Source organism: Chelonia mydas, chromosome 1 (genome assembly GCF_015237465.2).
Source record: "Chelonia mydas isolate rCheMyd1 chromosome 1, rCheMyd1.pri.v2, whole genome shotgun sequence".
Taxonomy (NCBI): Eukaryota; Metazoa; Chordata; order Testudines; family Cheloniidae; genus Chelonia; species Chelonia mydas.
The window spans coordinates 241,526,414-241,549,324 of NC_057849.1; the positions used below are offsets into that span (position 1 = coordinate 241,526,414).

At 41.8% G+C, this 22,911-nt stretch overlaps 1 protein-coding gene across 3 annotated transcripts in view; it reads right to left on the reverse strand.

Moving 5' to 3' along the window:
* Positions 1–22,911, reverse strand: part of DENND5B (DENN domain containing 5B) — a 176,269-nt gene that overhangs the window by 22,973 nt on the left and 130,385 nt on the right. For all 3 annotated transcript variants that reach the window (XM_037878454.2, XM_037878445.2, XM_043540835.1), the window contains 6 exons: positions 20,354–20,485; positions 15,265–15,417; positions 14,687–14,765; positions 10,510–10,591; positions 1,836–1,964; positions 734–855 (listed from right to left, as the gene is read on the reverse strand). In XM_037878454.2, coding sequence (XP_037734382.1) covers positions 734–855; positions 1,836–1,964; positions 10,510–10,591; positions 14,687–14,765; positions 15,265–15,417; positions 20,354–20,485 — 697 coding nt within the window. The remainder of the gene's footprint in view (positions 1–733; positions 856–1,835; positions 1,965–10,509; positions 10,592–14,686; positions 14,766–15,264; positions 15,418–20,353; positions 20,486–22,911) is intronic.

A 22,911-nucleotide genomic window follows, 5' to 3' on the forward strand; every position in this document is an offset into this window, starting at 1 on the left:
TTTAAGCACAGTGTGACCCTGCAAAAAGCTAGAGAGAACTTTTGGGTCTGGTGTTGGCTACAGAGGCTTGGGGGCTGTAAGCTAAAAAAGGTTCCTTCTGTTTTAGGCTCCTTCTTCATTCAGAGACACATAACTTTGAACACTCCTCAAATAACCAAAACTGAATTGAAGAAATACCTGATTATCCCCAATTTCTACTTTCAAATGGAACATTCCCAAAGCCCCAAACTTCATTAGCTGCTTGGATCAAAAGGGGCAACAATACATAGTGTACACATCCAGACACAAAGTGCCTCATCCTGCAAAGCGTGCTGTTAACAGGCCCCAAGGAGTCCTATCTGTTTCTCAGAGGCTACAAGGATGGTGTACATATAGTGGAGAAATATGGGGGAGCCTTGAGATGTGGAGGACTTTTCTTGGTAAAAATAGATGAAGGGCTACATAACTCAGATATGGAAATGGTACTAGGACACTTAGGTGCTATAATATTATCTGAATGCTACTCTCCTCCGCTATCCCATTCTGTTATCCAAAGCACTCATACCTGATCTTACACTTAGCTGGTTACCCAGAGCAACACCCAGAGGTGCCGATCTCAGTACCCATGACTGCAGGCTTCTTGGGAAGAGCCCAGCTACACTGATCATTCATCAAAGTGTTCTCAGCATCACTCCTCTGTCACCATGACAGTGACTATTTTTCATTCAGGACAAAGTTTGAGTCTCCAACTCACTGATTGTGGTGAAGACGCTTGTGAAGCAGAAGTAATCCACAGCATTGAGCGAAAGAAGGTGATAGAGGAACTGCTCTCGTTCTTCTTCACAGCGTAGGAAAGCGTAACGCTTATAAAGTTTCCTGTGAGAAACAAAAATATTGCTGTCTCTTTAAAAACAGACACTAAAGCAACATTAAAAGGTCTGTGAACCCCCAGAACACCAAACTAAGGGCTAACCTACATATATAGAAAGTATTTTGGGCCAGATGTGCCACTGGCGTAAACTGGCCGAAATCTATTGAAGTCAGTGCAGCTATGTTGATTTACACCAGCTAAACCTCTAACCCTACGTGTTTAATACCAGTAAATAAACTCCTATACAAAGGCAGGTACGCCCAATGGTGATATGCACCAATTCCAATTTTTATACATATTGTATATACACAGTATGAAGGGTTAATAAAGGGGAGTGGGGGCAGAGGGGATTCCACCCTCTTTGCAGCTGGGACCCAGAGCTCTTCCCCTCCTATTTCAAACTAGTTCAACCACTGGCTGTAAGTTGATATGTGTGTGAAGTCTGACGTATCAGCATTTGTAAATGCACTGGGGTAATTTGTTTCCAACCAAGACCAACTGGGCTAAGGTGAGCTGAGGTCTTAGCTAAGTCTGCTAACATCAATGGATATGAAGTAATGCTATTCAAAAGGTACAGCCAGCCCATCTGAGCCTCTCATCCTTCAGGCTTTCCTCAGACCTTCTCTTTTGTGGAGTGGGGAGTGTGTGATGTCCTAACCTTCTTCCCACTCTGTACTCTGATTGGGGTTCTCTGCTCAGGGTGCACAAGTGGTGCTGGGTGGCTCCCCTTCAATCTTCTAGCTTTGGGAGGTATTTGGTCCTCAGCAATCCAAAAATTGACAGGGTCTTGATAGAGGGTGTCAAGAAGTAGTCTGTCCAAGACCCATGTAGTAAACACCCTTTCTCTGATTGGTACTAGCTAGCTCCAGCCCAGACCAGCTGCAGAGGCAGATAGCTTTTCATAAGGCTTAGTTCACAGTGCAACCTTAGAACCCTAATCAGGATATTGTGATAATTAAGCTTAAGAACAGTAAGTTACTCTTACTTTGCGAGTGCTTGGTTAGAGAGAAGCTGCTTTAGGTGCTGAGACAAAAGCTTCTTTTCAAGAGACAACCTTATCCATGCTCGAGCTCGACCCACATCAGTCTTTATCTCGTTCATGTTCTGAATATGCCTGAAACCGGGGTGGGGGGGGGGTGGAGGAAGAAGGAGAGAAAAAAAAAATCACAAAATCCTGATAATTTAAAATGGCAGCATCCAATCTGTTGCAGAACTTGAATTTAAATTTCAAAATATCCCTGGAAATTAAAACTGCTTGCAAGATATGCAAAAACACATTTCCCACCCCCACCCCAAATCAGAGAAGTCTAGTAATACAGAGTTCACACAGCTGTCAAAAAATATTAAAAAAAGCTGTTTTTAAAATGGTCTTTGAAAGCTAGCAGAGACAGGGCCAAACCTTGTTAAAATAGTTTTAAAACCTATTAGAAAGTTTATAGTGCAGTTTTGCAAAGTCATTTAGAATGGTTTATACTGTGCATTGGCCATCTCTGTGTTGAGCAGAGGAATGCAGTTAGCACCTTGCTAGAAAAAAAAAAAAAAAATGTTTGAACACTGGCTACCACTAATCTATAACATAGAGATTAAGGTAATAATACACTTCAAAAAAGAAACACAGTCACGTTGGGAAACCCAGTTATGCAACAGCAGCTCCCTTGACAGCATAAACGAATACGGTATGCCTCGAAAGCTATCCAACAAAGAAAATAACAGAACGCCACTAGCCATCACCTTCAGCCCCCAACTAAAACCTCTCCAATGCATCAAGGATCTACAACCTATCCTGAAGGATGACCCATCACTCTCACAGATCTTGGGAGACAGGCCAGTCCTTGCTTACAGACAGCCACCCAACCTGAAGCAAATACTCACCAGCAACCACACACCACCCAACAGAACCACTAACCCAAGTACCTATCCTTGCAACAAAGCCCGTTGCCAACTGTGTCCACATATCTATTCAGGGGACACCATCATAGGGCCGAATCACATCAGCCACACTATCAGAGGCTCGTTCACCTGCACATCTACCAATGTGATATATGCCATCATGTGCCAGCAATGCCCCTCTGCCATGTACATTGGTCAAACTGGACAGTATCTACGTAAAAGAATAAATGGACACACATCAGACGTCAAGAATTATAACATTCAAAATCCAGTTGGAGAACACTTCAATCTCTTTGGTCAGTCGATAACAGACTTAAAAGTTGCAATTCTTCAACAAAAAAACTTCAAAAACAGACTCCAATGAGAGACTGCTGAATTGGAATTAATTTGCAAACTGGATACAATTAACTTAGGCTTGAATAGAGACTGGGAGTGGATGGGTCATTTCACAAAGTAAAACTATTTCCCCATGTTTATTTCTCTCCTCTACCCCGCACTGTTCCTCACACGTTCTTGTCAACTGCTGGAAATGGCCCACCTTGATTATCACTACAAAAGGTTTCCCCGCCCCCCCCGCTGATAATACCTCACCTTAAGTGATCACTCTCGTTACAGTGTGTATGGTAACACCCACTGTTTCATGTTCTCTGTGTATATAAATCTCCCCACTGTATTTTCCACTGCATGCATCCGATGAAGTGAGCTGTAGCTCACGAAAGCTTATGCTCAAATAAATTTGTTAGTCTCTAAGGTGCCACAACAACTCCTTTTCTTTTTGCAAACACAGATTAACACAGCTGCTACTCTGACTCCTAAACTATGATATAGTCTAAAAGCAGGTCTAGATGAATGAACAGTGGTTAAAATGCCAGTTGCCACTGACATTCCTCATTGTAACTATCACTGGCGGTAGCAATGTTTGGATATTTAAGAAAGAGGCCTACAACAGACAAAGCCAACAGAGATTTGATGTGTTCCAGGAGCACTGAACGCATGACTCGGACTTACCTACACTGTTAGGCCTACCTGTGTTAACCTTGTCAGGAGACTATTGTGTTATAACAGAGTCCTCCAACAAAAGTAGCTTTCACCAGTGCAGTTGGTATCTAAAATGCTAGTTTCCCCCCATGTATTTACACTAATGCCCCTTCACACTTCCAGAGAAATATAAAAAGGGCCTTGTGTAAAAGATAATCAAGCCCAGTAGGTTTTCCACATGTCCATTTGGAAGAAAGCAGAGCTATTCTGAACAGTTTTTTTAAAAACTTCCCATGGTCCTACTTGGAAAGAATACTAGAGGCTGCAAATCTTACGATACATGTAGCTTTAGAATAGAAAACGACTGCCATGGCAGATAGCCTTTAAAAAAAAAAACAAAAAACTACAACTAGGAAAAATGAATAATGGTTTTCAGTGCATGGAAAAAGTGGCTGCAAACTGGTTAATTTTCACTCAATTTGCATGTTAAGTATACAGGCAATTCACAATGCTCCATCCCTTTGTGTAAGTCTCTAAGCTTCATCCACCAAGACTGAAGTGAGCTTTGTTAACACCGGCTTTCTAACTCACGTAACACCCTTGAAGGCCCCATGTGCTCTACAAAATGACACGTACTCCAGAAAACTGATGACGCTGTGCTACAACTGCTGCTGATTATGCTGACTAGTATAGTTTCATTATTATTTTGTATTCTGCCCCTGCAGCCCCACCCCCAAATCTGGGTTGTAAGCTCTTCAGGGAAGGGACTGTGTTATATATGTACACTGTCTAGCATAATAGGGCTGGGGCCTACAAAGTGCTGCAACAAAAACAAACAAAAAATAATGCCATGTGACTGCAAAACCCAATAAGCTGAAACCCTTTAAAAACATTTTTTTAAGAAAATTTCCCAACACTTCATGTTATGAAATGTGAACAGTTCTAAAGAGGGACAAGACTAAGGGCCTGTCTAAACATAGAAGGCTGCAGAGGCTGCTTAGTGAAAACGCTACCTACACCGAGGGGGATGGCTTCTCTCATCCGCGTAGGTACTCCATCTCCCTCAAGAGGTGGTAGCTATGTTGACTGGAGGAGCCTGTCAACATACCACTGTCTACAGCAGGAGTTATACCAACCTGACTGCATCACTCAGGATTTTCTAGCCCTGACCAATGTATTTATACCAACATAAGCTGCTAGCATAGACCAAGTCGAAATGTTTATACAATTTGATTAATTATAACTGCCACCTGTCTGCAAGAGTAGACTTACAGTTACATATACGTTTTTGTCCTTTATTACCACATCCACGGCTTCCCTCTTTTAACACTGACTTGTATCAGTTGAGTCCCTGCAGAGAACCCTCTTCTGGAACTAGTAAGCACTTTGTGAAGCAAACCCCTTCTTTGGATCAGACGGACAGCTAAAAGTTAGGACTTCCAATGCAAATAAATGGGCATGTAATCAGAAGTCCTTGAGAAATAGGATGCACACATTATTCCTCCACAGCATGTTGAGGTGCACACTGCTATTATTTAAAGTCCTTTGAGATGAGAAGATCATAGCACAGAATCTCTTTTTTTTTTTTAGTGCTCACTTTAAATTGCCTCTAATATGAAACACTAAATAGAATATATTCTTTTCTGAAGAGAAAATTCAAATAGATATGTACCTAAACCTTAATTTATTCTCCTTCTGTAAATCATAGCTGTCTGGTTCTGGTACAGTGGTATAAACTGACCTCATGGGACAACAGACAAGCAACTGACTGCATGGTGTTCATCTGTTGTAATGTGGTGTGCAATAGCTCTCGTTGAAAACCAGTCAAGAGGTAACTCTAAACATCCCACAGCCTGGTATAAATTGTAGTCTTTTTTTCCTAAAGCGGTTCAGCTACTGACGACAACAAAAAGAGGCTTTCCTGGTCTGGATTGAGATGCATCGGCAGCGCTTTGCGTCATGAATACTCATACATTTGGGGGAAGGAAGGAAACTTAAGGAACTTTGAAATTGAAGTGGAGATGATACAATATAAAGACACCCAGGTAGCACTTAAAAACAGAGCAAATGACTTCATTTACTGTCTTGCTGTACTCCAGTGTGTCTCACTCATGTAGTAAAGTTTGAAAGCCTGTAGGGGACAAGAAAGCTTGGAGGTTGAGGTGACTGTGCCAGGCAGTTCCTCCGAAGGGAATGTTTTCATTTGAGGTGTCAGGGACTGCTCTGACTTACTGCCAGTTCAAACCAACCTTTTGATGTTTCAGGTGACTTCAATGAGAGTGTTGGTGTCAGAAAAGTGCAATAGCAAAGAGGATAAAAAGATGACACGATGATGGCTTTCCTGGAGGGCTGCCACCAATTTACAGATAGAAGCAAACCAAAGCGTCTTGCAGAGTGTTTCCCTGTCCATATAAAAGCAAGATGTAGTCAGGTATTAGCTAACTGCATTTCTCTGGCAAAACAGTAGTAGCAACATGAATTACCACGTGACTATTGAGAACACTCTCCAGTGATGAGATCACGTAGTTTAGTCAAAACACATTTCATCTTACCTAGAGCACATAGTTAACTTGTTTCACTACTTGTATGCAGTGTTGTTGTAGCCATGTTGGTCCCAGGATATTGGAGACAAGGTGGGTGAAGTAATAACAGAAGTTGGTCCAATAGAAGACATTACCTCACTCACCTGGTCTCGTTTCACTGCAGTAATGTTAGAGGGCAGGGAATATTTACAGTACATTTGCTGGGTATGGTGCTTTACAAGCAAAAGAAAAAAAGATGTGCCTGTGTAGAGAGGGGTTTGTGTTCCAAGTTAGACAACTTGATAAGCCACCTAGAAATAAGAGGACCGATAAAGGAATGGGAACGCTGAACAGGAGGTAGACCAACACCATATGAAGTAATAAGGTTACTTGTTTTTGTATCAATATGTCATGTTCACATCTGTCACAGTATGGATGCTGACATAGGTTTGTCTAAATGTAGCTCTGTTAAGTTGGCAAACATGGAAGGAGTCAATGACTACTGGAAGCGGTTGAAGCACAAGAGACTTGAAACGGAAGCCTGCGTGTTGTACAAGACTAGGCAGGTTATTTCAGGCATAGGAGGCAGCATGGTGAACGCTGTATGCAGGATGTGTTTTCCAAACGGTGGCAGAGTTGACTAATGAAAGAATGTCCTAGCTACACTGCTTGAATCACGTGATCACTTCCTACTCCATGGGAAAAATAATGGAAGCAAAATGCCCCCTTCAACTTCTGTACACCCATGAATATACACACATATATCTGGTCATACCACAAGCTAAAGTCTGGATGATAAATTGAATCTAACGTACATAACCCTCCAGCATGTTTTCCTCCCACCATAAGGGAGGTGTGAAGATGTGATTAATGGCTTAACTACACACAAAGGTTTATGGTGACATCAAAAGGATGGATCATTGTTGAAGTACTACTGAGTGTCATGTGTCATGAAGGGTTTGTCTTCACATACAGCGGTGGAGCTGCGCGGTTGTAGCACTTCAGTGAAGACGCTGCTATGCTGATGGGAGAGCTTCTCTCGTGGACACAGTTAATCCAGCTCCCCAAGAGGCAGTAGCTATGTCGACAGGAGAAGCTCTGCCATCGACATAGCTCTGTCTACACAGGGAGGTTGGTCAGTATAACACCCATCACTCAGGTGTGGATTTTTCACACCACTGAGCGATGTAGTCATACCGATAGAGGTCTGTAGCGTAGACCTGGCCTAAATCTACTAATAGGAAATAGATTAAGCAGTGCCCTAAGTATTGCCTGTTTTGATAGTTATAAGGTTATGTAAACATCTTACAATGATTCAGCCTTGCTTTCTATCACTCTGAACAAGGTGATAGTTCCTGCATATGTCCAATATTGTGCCCACTGCCTCCCTGACACAAAGTTGTGCTTTAAACATAATAGGGAGACAAAGCAAAAAGCAATTTTCTACTGTATTTTGCTTTACAAAAAATCTATACACCATTCTTGCCTGATATATAGAGAATTGTCCAAGTATCTGGTAGGGATGGTCTCTAAAGAATAGGCTGCTGGATTGAGAGTCAGGAGCTGTGGTCTCTTCTCCCTGCTCTGCCGCTGCCCTGCTGTGACACCTTGGGCAAGTCTCTTCACCTCTGTTCGCTCCTCTTTACCTTTCCACCCTTTCTTTTGTCTGCTTAGACTGTAAGCTCTGCAGGGGAAGGAGTCTCTCTCTCTGTGTGTGTACAGCACCTAGCCCACTATAAGACCTCATCTGAGTTGGGGAGTATAGGCTGTACCACTGCCACCAGTTGATTTATAGTAAACCAAAATTAGTGTAAAAGAGTAGCTTTGGTTCTGAAATGTTACTGAGTAGGTTAGAAGCCATTACCAATATCTTCACAGTAAATCTTCTGTTCAGTGTTTTTCTGACAATAATGGGAATCAGTATTTATGCTGGGCAATGCTGTACATATATCCCTGTTTTTAACCGATTTTAGTAAGTTGTAAGAGCTAGTCAGATCCCCACCGTTGCTGCCAATTTATTTCATTTGCAAAGTCCACAAATGTTCTATTTTACTTATTAGAGTTTGCGTTTGTTAACATTGATATTGATTACTGAGCCTTTTTATATTTTAGCTCGGCTGTATGTTTTTCAAGTGTACAATCTATACAAATCCTTGAGCCAAACACCAGTGGCATGGATTTAAAGTTCTTTCAGTAACATAAAAGACATGTGATAGCCACTGCTGGGCTAATTTTCAGGACTTGCTGACTGGTTGATGATTTAGAAGAGCAACTGACCTGCCAAAGATCAGTCAATCAGCAAGCCTTCCAGAAGAAAAGGGACAGTTTTAAGACCAACAGTCCAACAACTAAATTGAATGACCTTTTACTATTTCCTTCTAAGCAATGATTTGGAGAGGTGGTAATCCACCAGGAGCAGAAAGTAGGATTCCAGTAGAAATTCATAACCCAGTACCATCCTGAGATCCCTTTAAAAAAAAAAAAAAAAAAAAAAAATGTACAAGCAGCAACTGAGTCCTCATGGCAACAAATGATAAGTCATGTTAGAACGATCTACTTTTGTTAGAAAGAACCCTTTCTTTGTCATCTTGGTTATTCATCCATTTGGTCAGAACTATCCCCTGTTAAAGTGATGAAATTCCTGATTACTAGGGATATAAAATTTACTTTGACTCTTGATCTCTCCAGAGAAAAAATAAATTAATCCACTGAGCAATTAAAAGTCACCAACATACGCAGTAACACAAGAGTCTCCAAAAAACAAACAAACAAACAAAAAAACCCCCAAAATCCCAGAGCAGCTAAACTGGTTTACTTGTAAAAAAAAGATGCATGTGCTTTGTCAATTGTACACACACAGTTATTTAGTTTCCATCCTTGTCCCACTGACAGATGGCCACATCACAACACCCCCCCCCCCACACACACACAAATGGCAGTAACTAGCAACTTGGTTGACAGTGTCTTCAGAGAAGGCAAAGACTGAATGAGCCATGGAGACAACACTACTGTCTCATCTGCAGAGGGGATCTCTCTGGATCTGAAGCTATCGTTGAAGGTGTTCACGGTTCACACCCAACATGTGCACGAACACAGGGTATGTAAATTCTGCATCTGTGAAAGATGATGGCTTGAGAGCCCTGGAGACTGAAGCCCTTTAGTCACAGAATAGGTACAGTGTAGACAGCAAGCATGGAAGCTGCTAAGCTGTACCTCCATATGGTCTATGTCTGTGCCTGAACTCTGGTCTGGCGGGAGCACATCCACATTTGAGATGGTAGAAGTCTCTGTGGCCCATTCAGCCACTGGCCTTTCTGAACACAAAAACATTAACAAGGTTGCTAGTTAATAGTAGTAATGGCATTATTGATGATATGAATATTTGTTCATAGGGGAGATGACGGAGACCAATTGCCATTAGATGGTAACAACTTTTGGTCACTACCAACCTGAATTGAAATTGAACTAGTGACCTAGCAGTGAAAAGTCTTAAATCTCATTACTGATCCCCGAGTCATCTAAGCCCCCAAATTACTTAACATGGTTTAAGTTCCTCTGGGCCGTCAGTATATAAAACAACAGTAGTAGTAATTTTCTATCAGCTGATTAATTTTGTAATAAAACATTTGTCTTATAAATGTTATATGGTGCATCTCAAAAAACACAGCAGATATTATATAGCTTTCTGTACCCTAACCTACAGATAAATCCACATGTCAGGAATAATATTTCACTGAGAGCAACCACTAAAATTTGTGCTTGCTTGATGTATGTTTTCAAGGTCCTATTACCATTTGAATAGCAATTTTTGATGAAATATCCATTTAGAAACGAATATAGCTCAGCCATTGTTGGCAGATTTTTATGTCCATCTGGATTCTAATTTTTCTGTTTTTCCTTGGCGAACTTAGGTTTTCCTGTTTCAACAAATAAAATATCGTACCAGGTATTTCCGCAACTCTACTTAAAATTAAAATATTTTTTGCTACCTAAAAGTATATCAGCAATAACCATTTCCAATACTGTGTACAAATTTTCTTTTCATGACCTTTTAGTTGAAGTAAATCAAAGCAGTGTGCAAAACTAAAGGTTTTATAAAATGTATTAAGAGGTAAACCACATGGATTGGAGTATGTGGTCCTTACATAGAAGAAGAATGAAGAATTCTGCTCAACTTGAATAAATCCAAAGCATTTGTGTTAATGGGAATCTCTGTGTAATGCTCCTTATGAAAGCCATAATAAATGCTTTAAGAGTAAAATACTGTACCTCATATCATGAATAAGTGAGACTCTCAGTGTAGGTAATGTAATTCCTGTGTCAGATTTTCTTCTTTCCGGGCCAAGAGCAACTGTATAGAAAAAAAATACATAAAATTAAAAGAATAAAAAATTACAGTAGTTTGCAGTACATTCTGTGACGTTGCACTCTATATGATTTTATAAAAATATGCTAATGAGTGTGAATATAATGTAACTGGAATATGCTTCATGCAAAAGGTCTCTTGTAAGGTATCATTACAAAGCTTATAATCTACTGAATCTGGTGGTCATCCCATTTGTATAAATGTATCACTTGTATCTGAAACTAGAAATATGAAATATAACTTTGAGGTCCTATTGTAGTTATGCAAAGTGTGGGCCATTAATGGTGGTTTGGAATCTTAATGGCTCCCATTAACCAGGACAATTGACTGTAGATTGCTCTGTTTTACTTGTAAGTCTTCCTGTATAGCGTGGGCTGGCAAGTGGGTAATGAAGTCTTACAGTGACATGTGATCATGTCACCTGAACTGGAATCCATCTTTAACCTGGTGCTTTTCCATTGAGAAGGAGGGGTGGGAACCCAGAGCGACGAAGGATTCCCCCTTATGCAAAAGATGTATAAGTGGATGGAACAGAACAAATGGGGCGGCCATCATGAGAAATCCCTTAACTACCACCTGAGCTGGAACAAGGGCTGTACCAGGGGAAAGGATTGTGCCCAGACTAGGAAGGCGTCCAGTCTGTGAAAGAAACTTATTGAAATATCTCTGAGGATGAGATTTTAATCTGTATTCAGTTTTATTACTGTACTAGACTTAGAATCGTGAGTTTTATTTTATTTTGCTTGGTAATTCACTTAGTTCTGTCTGTTACTACTTGGAACCACTTAAATCCTACTTTCTGCATTTAATAAAATCACTTTTTATTCGTTAATTAACCCAGAATATCTATTAATACCTGGGGGGGGGGAAGGGGGGAGACAAACAGCTGTGCATGTCTCTCTATCAGTGTTATAGAGGGCGAACAATTTAGGAGTTTACCCTGTATAAGCTTTATACAGGGTAAAACTGATTTATTGGGGTTTGGACCCCATTGGGAGTTGGGCATCTGAGTGTTAAAGACAGGAACACTTCTTAACTTGCTTTCAGTTAAGTCCGCAGCTTTAGGGCATGTGGTTCAGACCCTGGGTCTGTGTTGGAGCAGACCTGTGTGTCTGGCTCAACAAGACAGAGTGCTGAAGTCCCAAGCTGGCAGGGAAAGCAGGGGCAGAAGTAGTCTTGGCACATCAGTTGGCAGCCCCAAGGGGGTTTCTGTGATCCAACCCGTCACACATTCATCTACACATCTGTAGAAGAAATCATACAACACTGAGAACTGCAACAGTTATATGCAGTTTCAGGAATACTGCCAGGCAAAGTGTTTTTCAGTTTGTCTGCCTCCACATTAATACATAATCTAGGTCCCTCTTTCCTTTAGCTAATTCAGGGCTAAACTTGGAGACTTCAGATGATTCATCAAATGCGTCCTTCTTTGCATATGAAATACATAGAAGTAAATCTGTTCCATAAGGCCTTCACACTTGATAAAACTATTTTTACTGAAATCTCAATCTGAAACCCATTTGATAAATTTAGAGGAAGTAAAACTAGCATATTAGATATTGAGACTGTCAAGCATTTCTGCACTCTAGTATTATAATCTGACTTTGCCATTACATATTTTGCACTCTGGAATTTATGCATGCCAGTCAGACTGCTTAGTGGCTGTCCATTAGTCATAGACAGTGGCATGCAGTGACATTATGAATGAGACATGCAACTACTTCTTAGATTACTGATATAAACTTCCCACCCTGATGAAGAGTTTGTGCCTCTAGCTCTGGTCTACCATGGACAACTCAGTTCTACACTTGCATGCCTTTTCTCAGTCCTTCATACAGAAATGCACTTAGTTAATTCACCTTAAGAACTCAACAAATGTTTCCATATAGCTATAATCTAATAGATCTTAGCCACATGTGTGAAATTTTAGTAGATACATGGTATGAGAATGCAAGCGTCAAAGAGCTATGCTAATCATCTATGGCACACATAAATTAATCATCTGCCAGAAATGTACAAAGATATAATGTCTCATTAATGATTACTGAATCACTCAGTCATGCAAAAGAGAAGTTTCCCTCTTCACTTACGTAAGGTTTTAAGGGGACTTGCCATTATGTATTCAATTCTACACTTACATGCCTTTTTAGTGACATTCCACAAAACAGTGTCCTCCATGCAGCATGATCTCGCGCACACAGTGTGTGCAAGGTCACACTGTGCAGAAGATGCTATTTTGTTCTACAAAATGGTATCCCCATGCAAGTTCTAGGGCCAAATGGAATCATCTCAGGGGCCACCAGTTGGACCACATTTTAATTCTGGGGCTTGCAATGCAGGATGACATGTCCCTGGTCACTGATGCTTATTACAAAGCTGTCATGACTCAAAACACCAGTTTATCCATAGATATATACTTGGGGCCTGATCCTGTGAGATGCTGAGTTCTCTCAAATCCTACTATTGGGATTTCAGCAAGACCTTTGAATGAGGGCATTGAGAAAGTGCTGAATCCTTTCCAAAACGCTCTCCTTGATTAGCCAATTGCTGAGAGAGAGGGAAGATTCATACACACTCATTTGGTGTAAATATGCCATTATGACTGCAATGAATTTTGTGAAATACCTTATGTCTGTCCTAGACACAATCCTGAATTAACTCCTGACACAAACATTGCTATCAGCATAAACTGGAAATACCCAGGGACATCTGATATATTAAAAAAACAAAATCAGAGGCAAATCAGGAAGACCATCTAATTCAGCTGAAAGTCTTACAGAAACAATGCTGAGCAACAGCTGCAGTGCAGGGGAGTTCACTGCCATACCAAAAGAATCATGCATTACATATCAATGAAGTAGTTTAATGGCTTTAGAATGCCAAACCAAAGGGAATTCCCACTAGGCATGAACTGAGAGCCTGGGCCAATGAGCGAGGACCAGTTCTATGTAACTACTGAATGTAGTGTTCGCTTCACTCCCTCCAAGCCTGAGATTGCTTGTATAGGCCACATGCCATGGAATTCAAACCTTGCTGTTTGAAGAATAATGATCTAGATTAATAAGCATGAATACCAAATTTATAAAAAATAATTCCATTACACGAGAGCCCAGATTAATGTTCCTGTTTATATGCCCTGATATACCTAGATCTCAGAAGTGATGCACAAAAATCCCTCTTTCTAAGACTGACTTACATTTCTGGAAATAGTCTACAAAATCTGTCTCCTATCCGTTAAAAGCTCAGTCATACACTTGGTATGTTCTTGGCCAATAAGTTCCATCACAGCCTGATGATCCTAGAAGAGCAAAGTCTGTCCTTTGCGTATCCTGAATACACTCAATCTTCAAGTGAGGATGGGTAACCAGCAGGTTATTGATGCAAGGAAAGCATCTTGAATGTTTGCACTGAAGTTTCAACAGCTTAAATCTTTTTTTTGTACAAATCCATTAAAGACTTCTAAATATTTTATAGAAGATAACAATAAAAATTTGTACATCTCTGTTTATTTGAGGAATGCTATAAGACAGACCATTCTCACTGATGGAAGATTTGCAGCCTCAAGTTGGCCCTCATGTCTTCAATAAATCCAACTGGACGCAACTGAAGTCTGGCACACTGTAATATTGTCTAGTATTTACAAAATGCCCCTTATTGTCAGGAATGGTCTAGGTATACTTGGTACTGCTTCAGAGGAAGGGGCTGCACTTGACCTCTTGAGGTGCCTTTCAGCCCTACATTTCTGTAAACCACTTCAGAAAACATACCGACTTTTCATACCTTACTTGGTGCTTAGTCAGAGTTTAAATGGAAGAAACTAAGCAAAATGACTCACGCCATGGTTTTCCTGAAGATGGTAATAGTTATGGCATCATTTGACGCAAATAAGCCATCTGTTTAGTCTAGAGATCAAATATTTGAAAGAACTCAAATTACAAGTGTGATGTCAGTATCACTGACATTGAAAATACAAAATAAAATCCACCACAAAGTGCTGCGGCCTTAGGCCAACCAGAACCAAGATTGCTTACTGCTGAATCTTAGAGACCATATATGGAAAGCAAACTCCTGAATACTCACCTGGGGACTCTGTCATATGTTCTTGCTTCTCTTCCCTTTCCTGGTACTGAAGCAAATGGGACCACAAAGCAGATTTCCCCTGAAAATAGAACATATAGGAGAAGTTTAAAATAAATGAGAAAGGAGCCAAATTAAAAAGCTCGATACTGGATTAGAGCCTGGTGGTTTAGTGAATCCAGAAAGTAACTTTGGGTTCTTGCTTCAATTCTTTGTTCTTGAGCAAAGAAACCAAACAGTAAAGGACCACCTCACAGAACAAGTAATTTCCTGTGATCATGAAGCTTTCCCTGTATCCATTGTTTTTCTCCTCAGTGTTCCCTCCCCAGTCCTTCACTGCTCGAGGATGGAAAAAACTATTTTATTATTACAATTTGTGGAAAGGCTTCTCTTGAAAGCCTCACAAAAAGTTTAGGAAATGAATAGCTGCGCCTTGAAGCATTTAGATACACTCAGGTCTATTGAGAAATGATATAGCTAAGTAGTAGTTTAAAGGGATGGATTATAGGAAATACTTTTAATATGTGCAAAATGGTATTGTGTACATGTGCTTTTTCCTGACCAAGTTTCAAGTTACCAACCTGTTTGACTTGTAGACCATGGCTCCAAATCCTTTCCAACAGGTCACAAAGACTAGCAATCAATGTATTTTCCTCCAGACCTGTTATGTTGGCCTCTCCATGTCCCAGCTCTACTGCTTCATGGCCCATCTTCTCTACCAACATACGTTTAGTCTATAAAACAGCAAGATTTACAGAGTATGTATCCAGCAAGCTGTGAAATATACAGATTAGTAAACTTTCAGGAGTGCATCTACTGGCTTAAAATCATCCAGTATCCCTTGAATTCTGGCCACGGAAACATCAATTCTGATTACAAAATGTCTATAGTCAAAATAATAATAATTTTAGATAAGTTTCTATATAATGTATAACATAAGGAATTTGATACTGCATAAACTACGACTGATGCAATTATACTTAGACATCAACAAATTGTGTTTCTTCAGCTACACAGGAGGGCTTTTCTATTGTTCATGGAAGAGGTGCTCTATACTGGAAACAAGGACTTCATGGGTAGCATACACAATGGTCACTACACTCTGTGGACTGCTTCTTTTTGGTAGAGGCTCCCAAAACCTTGTCAGTGTGTGAACATTTTAATAGAGTTTATATGAACACCTTCTCTCCAGTTTGCAATCACGCATACTACCTCTTCTCCCCCATTCCCAATGCCATAAAATCTCTACAACATGCTTGGAAAAGAAATATATTTCTTTCAATGCAATTTAGCATCTGGACATACCCAGGGAGAAGGGCCTCTGCCCGGTAACTATCTCTGGCATACCAGCAGGGCTGGATTTAAGGTTATGAGGGGCCTAAGCCTAATGGAAGGAAGGGCCTAAGTATGAATTACATATTGCGAAAAAATAAAATTATGTCAAACATTTATCTACGTACGTATTTACATATTATTTATTTATGTAAAATTAACAAGTTTGAAGAATTGAGTGAGAGTAGAACAAACAGATACTTTTGAGTAAGAGGTAGCAAGAGGGATGCTACCCTGTCCTTCTCTTAGCCCTCCTAGGTAGTAGAGTGCTCATCTGAAGAACGATGAACACTGAAACATTCCCCATCCTGCTCACCTCTTTCAACCTTGTACTTCTACCCTCAGCTCTCCAAATGGCACAGTGCAAAGCCAAGCCCTGCAGGTGTTTCCCCCAAGCTATGGCCTCTACACCATATAGCCTGTCTCACTCTGTCTGCAGTCTGGGAGGCAGCCAGCTTTTATTATATAAAAGAAAATCACTCAGGTGTAAAATCCACTGTAGTAGAGGAAGTAATAGTGGGAAAATTACATTGGATGGCATTGTATTTTAGGCTGCCTTGCTCTGAAAGCTGCCTCCCAGTGTTGCACTGGCTGAGGACAATGAATTACTGTTTTCACAGTGAACCCAAATATTATTTGTGGGATGATACCCAGTTTGTGTAGTTAATCTCCACAGATTCACCATATCAGGCCATTCTGTCACCAAGCTCTTCCACAATTAGAATCATAGAATAGAATCATCGGACTGGAATGGACCTCAAGAGGCCATCTAGTCTGGTTCCCTGCACTCATGGCAGGACTAAGTATTATCTATTGTGACAAAGCTCTGTCCTTGCCTCCGTGGGTCCCGTGTTTCCTGGCGGATTTCGCGAGCCTCAGAGGCTCGCTGTGACCCTCCACGTAACCCTTCTTTCTCTAGAGACAAGGGTCACAGTCTACTGAGCCATTTTCATCATAAGCCAGCAAGGGAGGTGAGGAGAAGTTATCCTTCCTTGCACAGTCTCTGTGGTCTCCCAGTCTCAGCAATTAATCAGGGGGCAAAGGTGGGGGCCCGGGCCCACCCTCTACTCCCAGCTCCAGCCCAGGGACCCCAATAGTATCAGCTATGGTAGCTGACCTTTTAGAAACATGACATGTACAATTCCCTGGGCTACTTCCCCCACAGCAGCCCTCACTTCCTCAAGCTCCACTTCACCCTTACCTCAGGGCCTCCCTTCCTTGTGCCTGATATGGTGTGTACTACTCAGGCTCTCCAACAGCACAACTTCCTTCCACAGCTCCTGACATGCACACTCACCTGACTGACTCGGAGGTTTTTAACTAGTTTCAGCCAGCCCCTGATTGGCTTCAGGTGTCCCAATCAACCTAGCATTCTCCCTGCCTTCTGGAAAGTTCTTAACTGGCCCCAGGTGTCTTTACTGACCTGAAGCAGCTTCCATTTCACTTAACCTGGTACCAGGGATTTGTTTATCCTGGAGCTAATATATCTATCTCCCACTACTTTTCTATAGCCATCTGGCCTTGCCCCATCACACTATTCTAGAATTTGTGATGAGCGCTCTGACATGAGAGTTTTTAAACATGAATTCTCTGTACACCAGGCCCCCCACAGTTTGTGTGTGTTTGTTTTAAGCTGTCTGTGAGAAAAAGGTAACAGCTAGAAGTGACACAAATCATTAGATGGTTGCCCAGTCATAATATTTAGCACTTCTGTACTATCTTAGCTCTTCAAAATCACTAGACAAACATTAAACAAACTTAATCTAAAGACTTTCACCTTTTGAATGACTAGGAGTTGACAAAACAGAGCTATTCACTCGTGTTCTCTGTCCTTCTGAACAAAAAGACTTCATTGAAAATCAGCATCTTAAAAGAACCGTTAGGGATCTTTCAAAAGAACCGTCCAACCAAGGCTGCTGTAGTGACACCCTTGTTACATCAGGGCTGGTGTTTAAGGCTGGTGTAGACTGAAGGGAGAACTTCCTGTTTCATTTGCATGTGTAAATGAAGCAGACCTTGCTTATTTTTTTTCCCCCTTAAAGTGCTCAGAGTTTAGCGGAGGAAAGTTAATGAGATTCTGCTTTTACCAGGTATGAAAAAGCAGAAGGGACCAAAATCTATTCTTGTGCAAAAATCTGTTTTCCCTGAAGTCAACAAGGCTGCACAGGTGTAACTGTCAGCAGGAATTGGCCTGTGTTCTCATTCCCCTCTCAAATCACACATATTCCATGCTCACCCAACATTTTCCACTTGGGAGAGAAGTTAGTTTGAGTTGGGGCAGAAAAATTAGGACTAACTTCAGGTTTATTTAGCTTTAAGTTTTTGGAATGAAACTCCAAAGAAATCAAATGTGAGGTACTTTTATGATGGATTGAAGTGCTAGATAACCAGCAAATGGACAGAACCCGCCTTTAGCCTAATCAGCCAGTCTTTCTATCACAGCCTGCTAAGAAGTGGATTTAAAATCCTTGAGGAAGAGGGGAGGGAGAAACCTACAACATTGTGTGTTGAGCTTCCTCCAGTGCTTTTGCCACCCCTTAAAAGTACAAAGATGTGTTGGTCTGTGGAAATAGGCCAGAGTTGGACAAACTTTTTGGCCTGAGCGCCACATCGGGGTTCCGAAACTGTATGGAGGGCCGGGTAGGGAAGGCTCTGCCTCCCAAAACAGCCTGGCCCCTGACCCCTATCAGCCCCCTCCCACTTCCCACCCCCAGACTGCCCCCCTCAGAACCCCCGATCCATCTACCCCACCCCCGCTCCTTGTCCCCTGACTCTCCCCTCCTGGGACCCCCTGCCCCTAACCAACCCCCCAGGACCCCACCCCCTATCCAACCCTTCCTGCTCCCTGTCCCCTGACCCCTATCCACACACCCACCCCCTGACGGGCCCCCCAGGACTCCCATGCCTATCCAACTGCCCTGCTCCCTACTCCCGACTGCCCCCCAGGACTCCATGCCCCTTATCCAATGCCCCTGCTCCTCATCCCCTTACCATGCCACTCAGAGTACGAGGACTGGCAGCCACGATGCCTGGCTGGAGCCACATCACCTCCCAGTCTAGAGCACCAGGTCAGGCCAGCGCCTCTCGCAGCCACACTCCCCTGCAGGAGGTCACAGCCCTGCCACCCAGAGCGCTGGTGGCAAGGCAAGCAGAGGCTGCGGGGGAGGGGGAACAGCAGGGGAGGGGCCGGGGACTGGCCTCCCCAGCCAGGAGCTCAAGGGCCAGGCCTGATGTGGCCTGCAGGCTGTAGTTTGCCCACCTCTGTACTAGGCTGAGCATAAGGTATAGGCAGCCAAGTTCTTTCATCTCAGTACAGAAAAATACATCACAGAAAAAAATTGGATTTCTTTGATTTTAGTACAGTTCAATACAATATTGAACACAGTGCATCATAAATCTGAAGCCCCTTGATGGGGGGTACTGTAAAAGTTAAAGTACTGGTAAGCAGAATGGGATGTTTCGTTTTTCCTACAAATGTGTGGGAATTAGTTCTTTATACATGAGAGGGCAATAATTTTGGTTGGAGCTGGATAGATTGTGCGCAGGCTCTGTGCAAACTTCCCATCCTACCTCTCTGGTACTGCCTCTTGCTCCTGGCACACCTTTGCCCTCCCTGCCCACACACAGGCACTCACCAGTTGTCCAGAGATGGGACTCAGCACACACTGAAGATGACTGTGATGGGCACTAGGACCCAGCGTCCTGGAGCTGCCTGCCAGCCTCAGCCGAGGAGAGGGACAGAGAGAGCTTCTTCCCTCCCTGACAGCTAAGCAGAACTCCGGAGAAATCCGGGGTGGGTGAAACTGGCGGGTGGGGGGCAATGCCTGCTGAAACTACACCCACAGCTGGCACGGGTTCCCGTGGTAACCGGATTTTTAGTGTCCGGTCACCAGGGTTAACTGGATACCTGACAGTATGTTCCTGCAGCGTGGGGAGACTCAGATGGGTCTGCTGCTTCCAGCTGGCTGGGAGCTGAGTTCCTGCCAAGCCACAGGGGACTGCTTTGCCTTTCCTGCTGGCAGGAGCGCTCCAGCAGGACTACGTGAGCAAGCTTGCTCCCCTTCACCCAGCCCCTGCTGTGGCCCCTTCCGGACCAGTAGGGCCTAAAAATAGGAGGGCCTAAGGCTATAGCCTTAGTAGCCTATGGGTTAATCTGGCCCTGCATACCAGGAGACCAACTGAGGGTCTGATTCTGTAAGGTCTCAAAGCAGAGAACTACCAGTGAAACCAATGGGAGTTTGGGTGTTATGGATCTTTCCTGCAACTCCTCCACAAAAACATTTTCATTCTGCTTATAGAAGGGTGGAAAACATACCTGTTTTTTTAAAAAACACTTACCTTCATGCGACATTCTTTCAGTAACCCTTCCACGAATTTCCAGTTTGTCTGAGCAATTACAGCTGGAGAAAGGTCAGAGAGTTTGGGCTGCCTTAAATTTTTCCCCAAACTCCTTGCCTCTTGCATGTATTTCTAAAAGAAACACAATTAGCATTAGTCTGACACAACAGATTCCCTGACTTCCTTAACTGTTGACAGCTAAGCACGGATATAAAAAGGACGCAGAGCATGTAAATCTATGCACTGTAGTGATTTATCTGAAGCGTTACGTATAGGAGTGGAGAAGTGTAACACTCCACAGGCCAACGGGGGGGTGGGGGGGAGAGGGGAATAAATAAATAAATAAATAAATAAAAACATACATACTCACTCACTCCAGTGTGGTATGTGCAATCAAAACGTCAAACAGAACTAGCCTGTGGATTGTGTTATTAGCTAGTAGTACAGCTACTACAGAGTTACTACAGAGTTACAGCTACTACAGAGTTAGCCAAAGTGATAGTTTCAGTCAGCATAAAAGTCTAAACCTGCATTAAACATTTCTTTCCATTGTTATTTGATTTTCACTAGCAAAAGGGATGAAAAAGCCCACTGAATAATCTAAAGAAGTTAGCATGGAGTTGAATGAAAAATACTTTTGAAAGAACTAGAAAAACAAGTGTGTGGAAAGGGGAAGGAAGCTGGACTCATTGATTTCAAAGAATTTTGGCTTAGGAAAAAAAAAAAGATGTGGGACAAGTTGGCTCTTGTCCTTACTGACAATAAGCTTTCTTAATCACTGGGGAGTTTATTAATTCTTAGACTTGTTTTAAACCAAACTCCATTTTTGGACTCATTTTGGAAAATGGCATTAATGCAAGGTGGACAGACAGACAGTGTAAAGCCAAGGTTTTAAAAACACGAGTGCCCAAAGTTCATTTAAATCTGTGGTCTGATATTCAGAAGTGCTGAACACTTATTCACACTAGAGAGCATGCTATGTGCTTAGCATTTCTAAAAGTCAGACCACAGATGTAGGTGCTTAAATGTGGAGTTAGAAGCCTAACTTTAGGCACCCATTTTTTAAATAAAATGTTGTTAAACTCAGCAGACAAGTACTTAAAAATAGGTCTGATGATTACAAGTTTGATACTCTATTGGAATGCTGTTGAATAAAACAATTTAAAAGTATGATGCTCATGTCCCCATATTGTAATGAACTGTCTCCTGCTATGGGTAGGTGTTGTCTCAAGATTCGAAAATTTCCCACTTGTTTTCATCCACTTAATTCTGTCTGCACTTAAGGCCCCACAGAAAGACTGGATGGTACTTCCTTCAGAGATATATAGTGTTGCTGTTTAATTGGGCTGCAGGGCTTATTTAGAGCTAGACAATGCACAGGGACTGTTTCTGCAGCACTTTCAGACCTTCCCTGTCTGGAGAGAAGATTAATTTAAAATTAGTTTGTTTAATGAAAACAAATTCCAAAATTTGTGTTGCTGTGAGTTGACCAAAATTGCTTGAGCATGAAAAAAAAAATGTTGGGAGATCATGGCAGAATGCAAAATTTGGACAAATTAACTCACAGCCTGTTCAATAGATCTGATAGGGGACGAGCACATACGCCTGGTTATCATCATCTCTGTTTAAACCCAGAACACTGTTATGCATAAATAAGATGAGAAAGGAATAAACACATTAAAAAGTTGTTTTAGGCACTAATGAAATGAAAGTATTCTGTTCAACAACTGGCAGCCTCACAATAGTAGTTTCATCTAATTTGTGCCAAAATAATAAACATTATGAGAACAGTGAAAGGGGAATAGCTAAACAGGGATAGATATAAAACTTCTCTTTAAAGGGAAAAGGATAAAGAAAATAAGTCAAAGTGCGGTCATAGTCTGAAGAGTGAAAAAATTTAGACAACTGAGCTCTACTCCTTAACATGTCGTCAAATCATAATGTATTATATACCAACAAACATTTTTAATCCTGCTAACTCTGTTGGTCCTGCAAGTTCTACAGAAGAGCAAGTCTGCTACAGAAAGAGCAAGCTGCATTCTATTCTGCCTGCGCATCAGTATCAACCAACTACCATCACTACCTAAGCTTTCACTGCCGAATCTTTACTTGTGGCCTAATATCACAACCAGAAGGACACAGCTTGAACTTGAGATCCTAAGCTGTGAAAAAACAACTTTAGGAGCATAAACTTAGTCAGAGGCTTAAAATGAAATCCCATGACTTCATTTTCAGTGTTACTTTTCTGACTGTAACCACACTTCAGTAACTGCAGGGGTGTGCGTATGTGCTACAAAAAGGAGAGACTGAAGTGATGTTGAAGAGTGATTCCTTATTCTAGTAAGATCACTCAAAGCAGCTTTCAGCAAAAAAACAAAACAAAACAAAACAAAAAACAACAAAAAAAACATACCAGGCAGCATTCAGAGAAGGATTTTTTAGGAGGTCGTGCAGGAGGGGGTGGCCCCTGATCCCACTCCCAGAATGCCATTGAGTTCTGATGAATCAAAAGCTCCTCCGATGGCTAAGAGGAGCCAGATATACCAATGGCAGAAAAG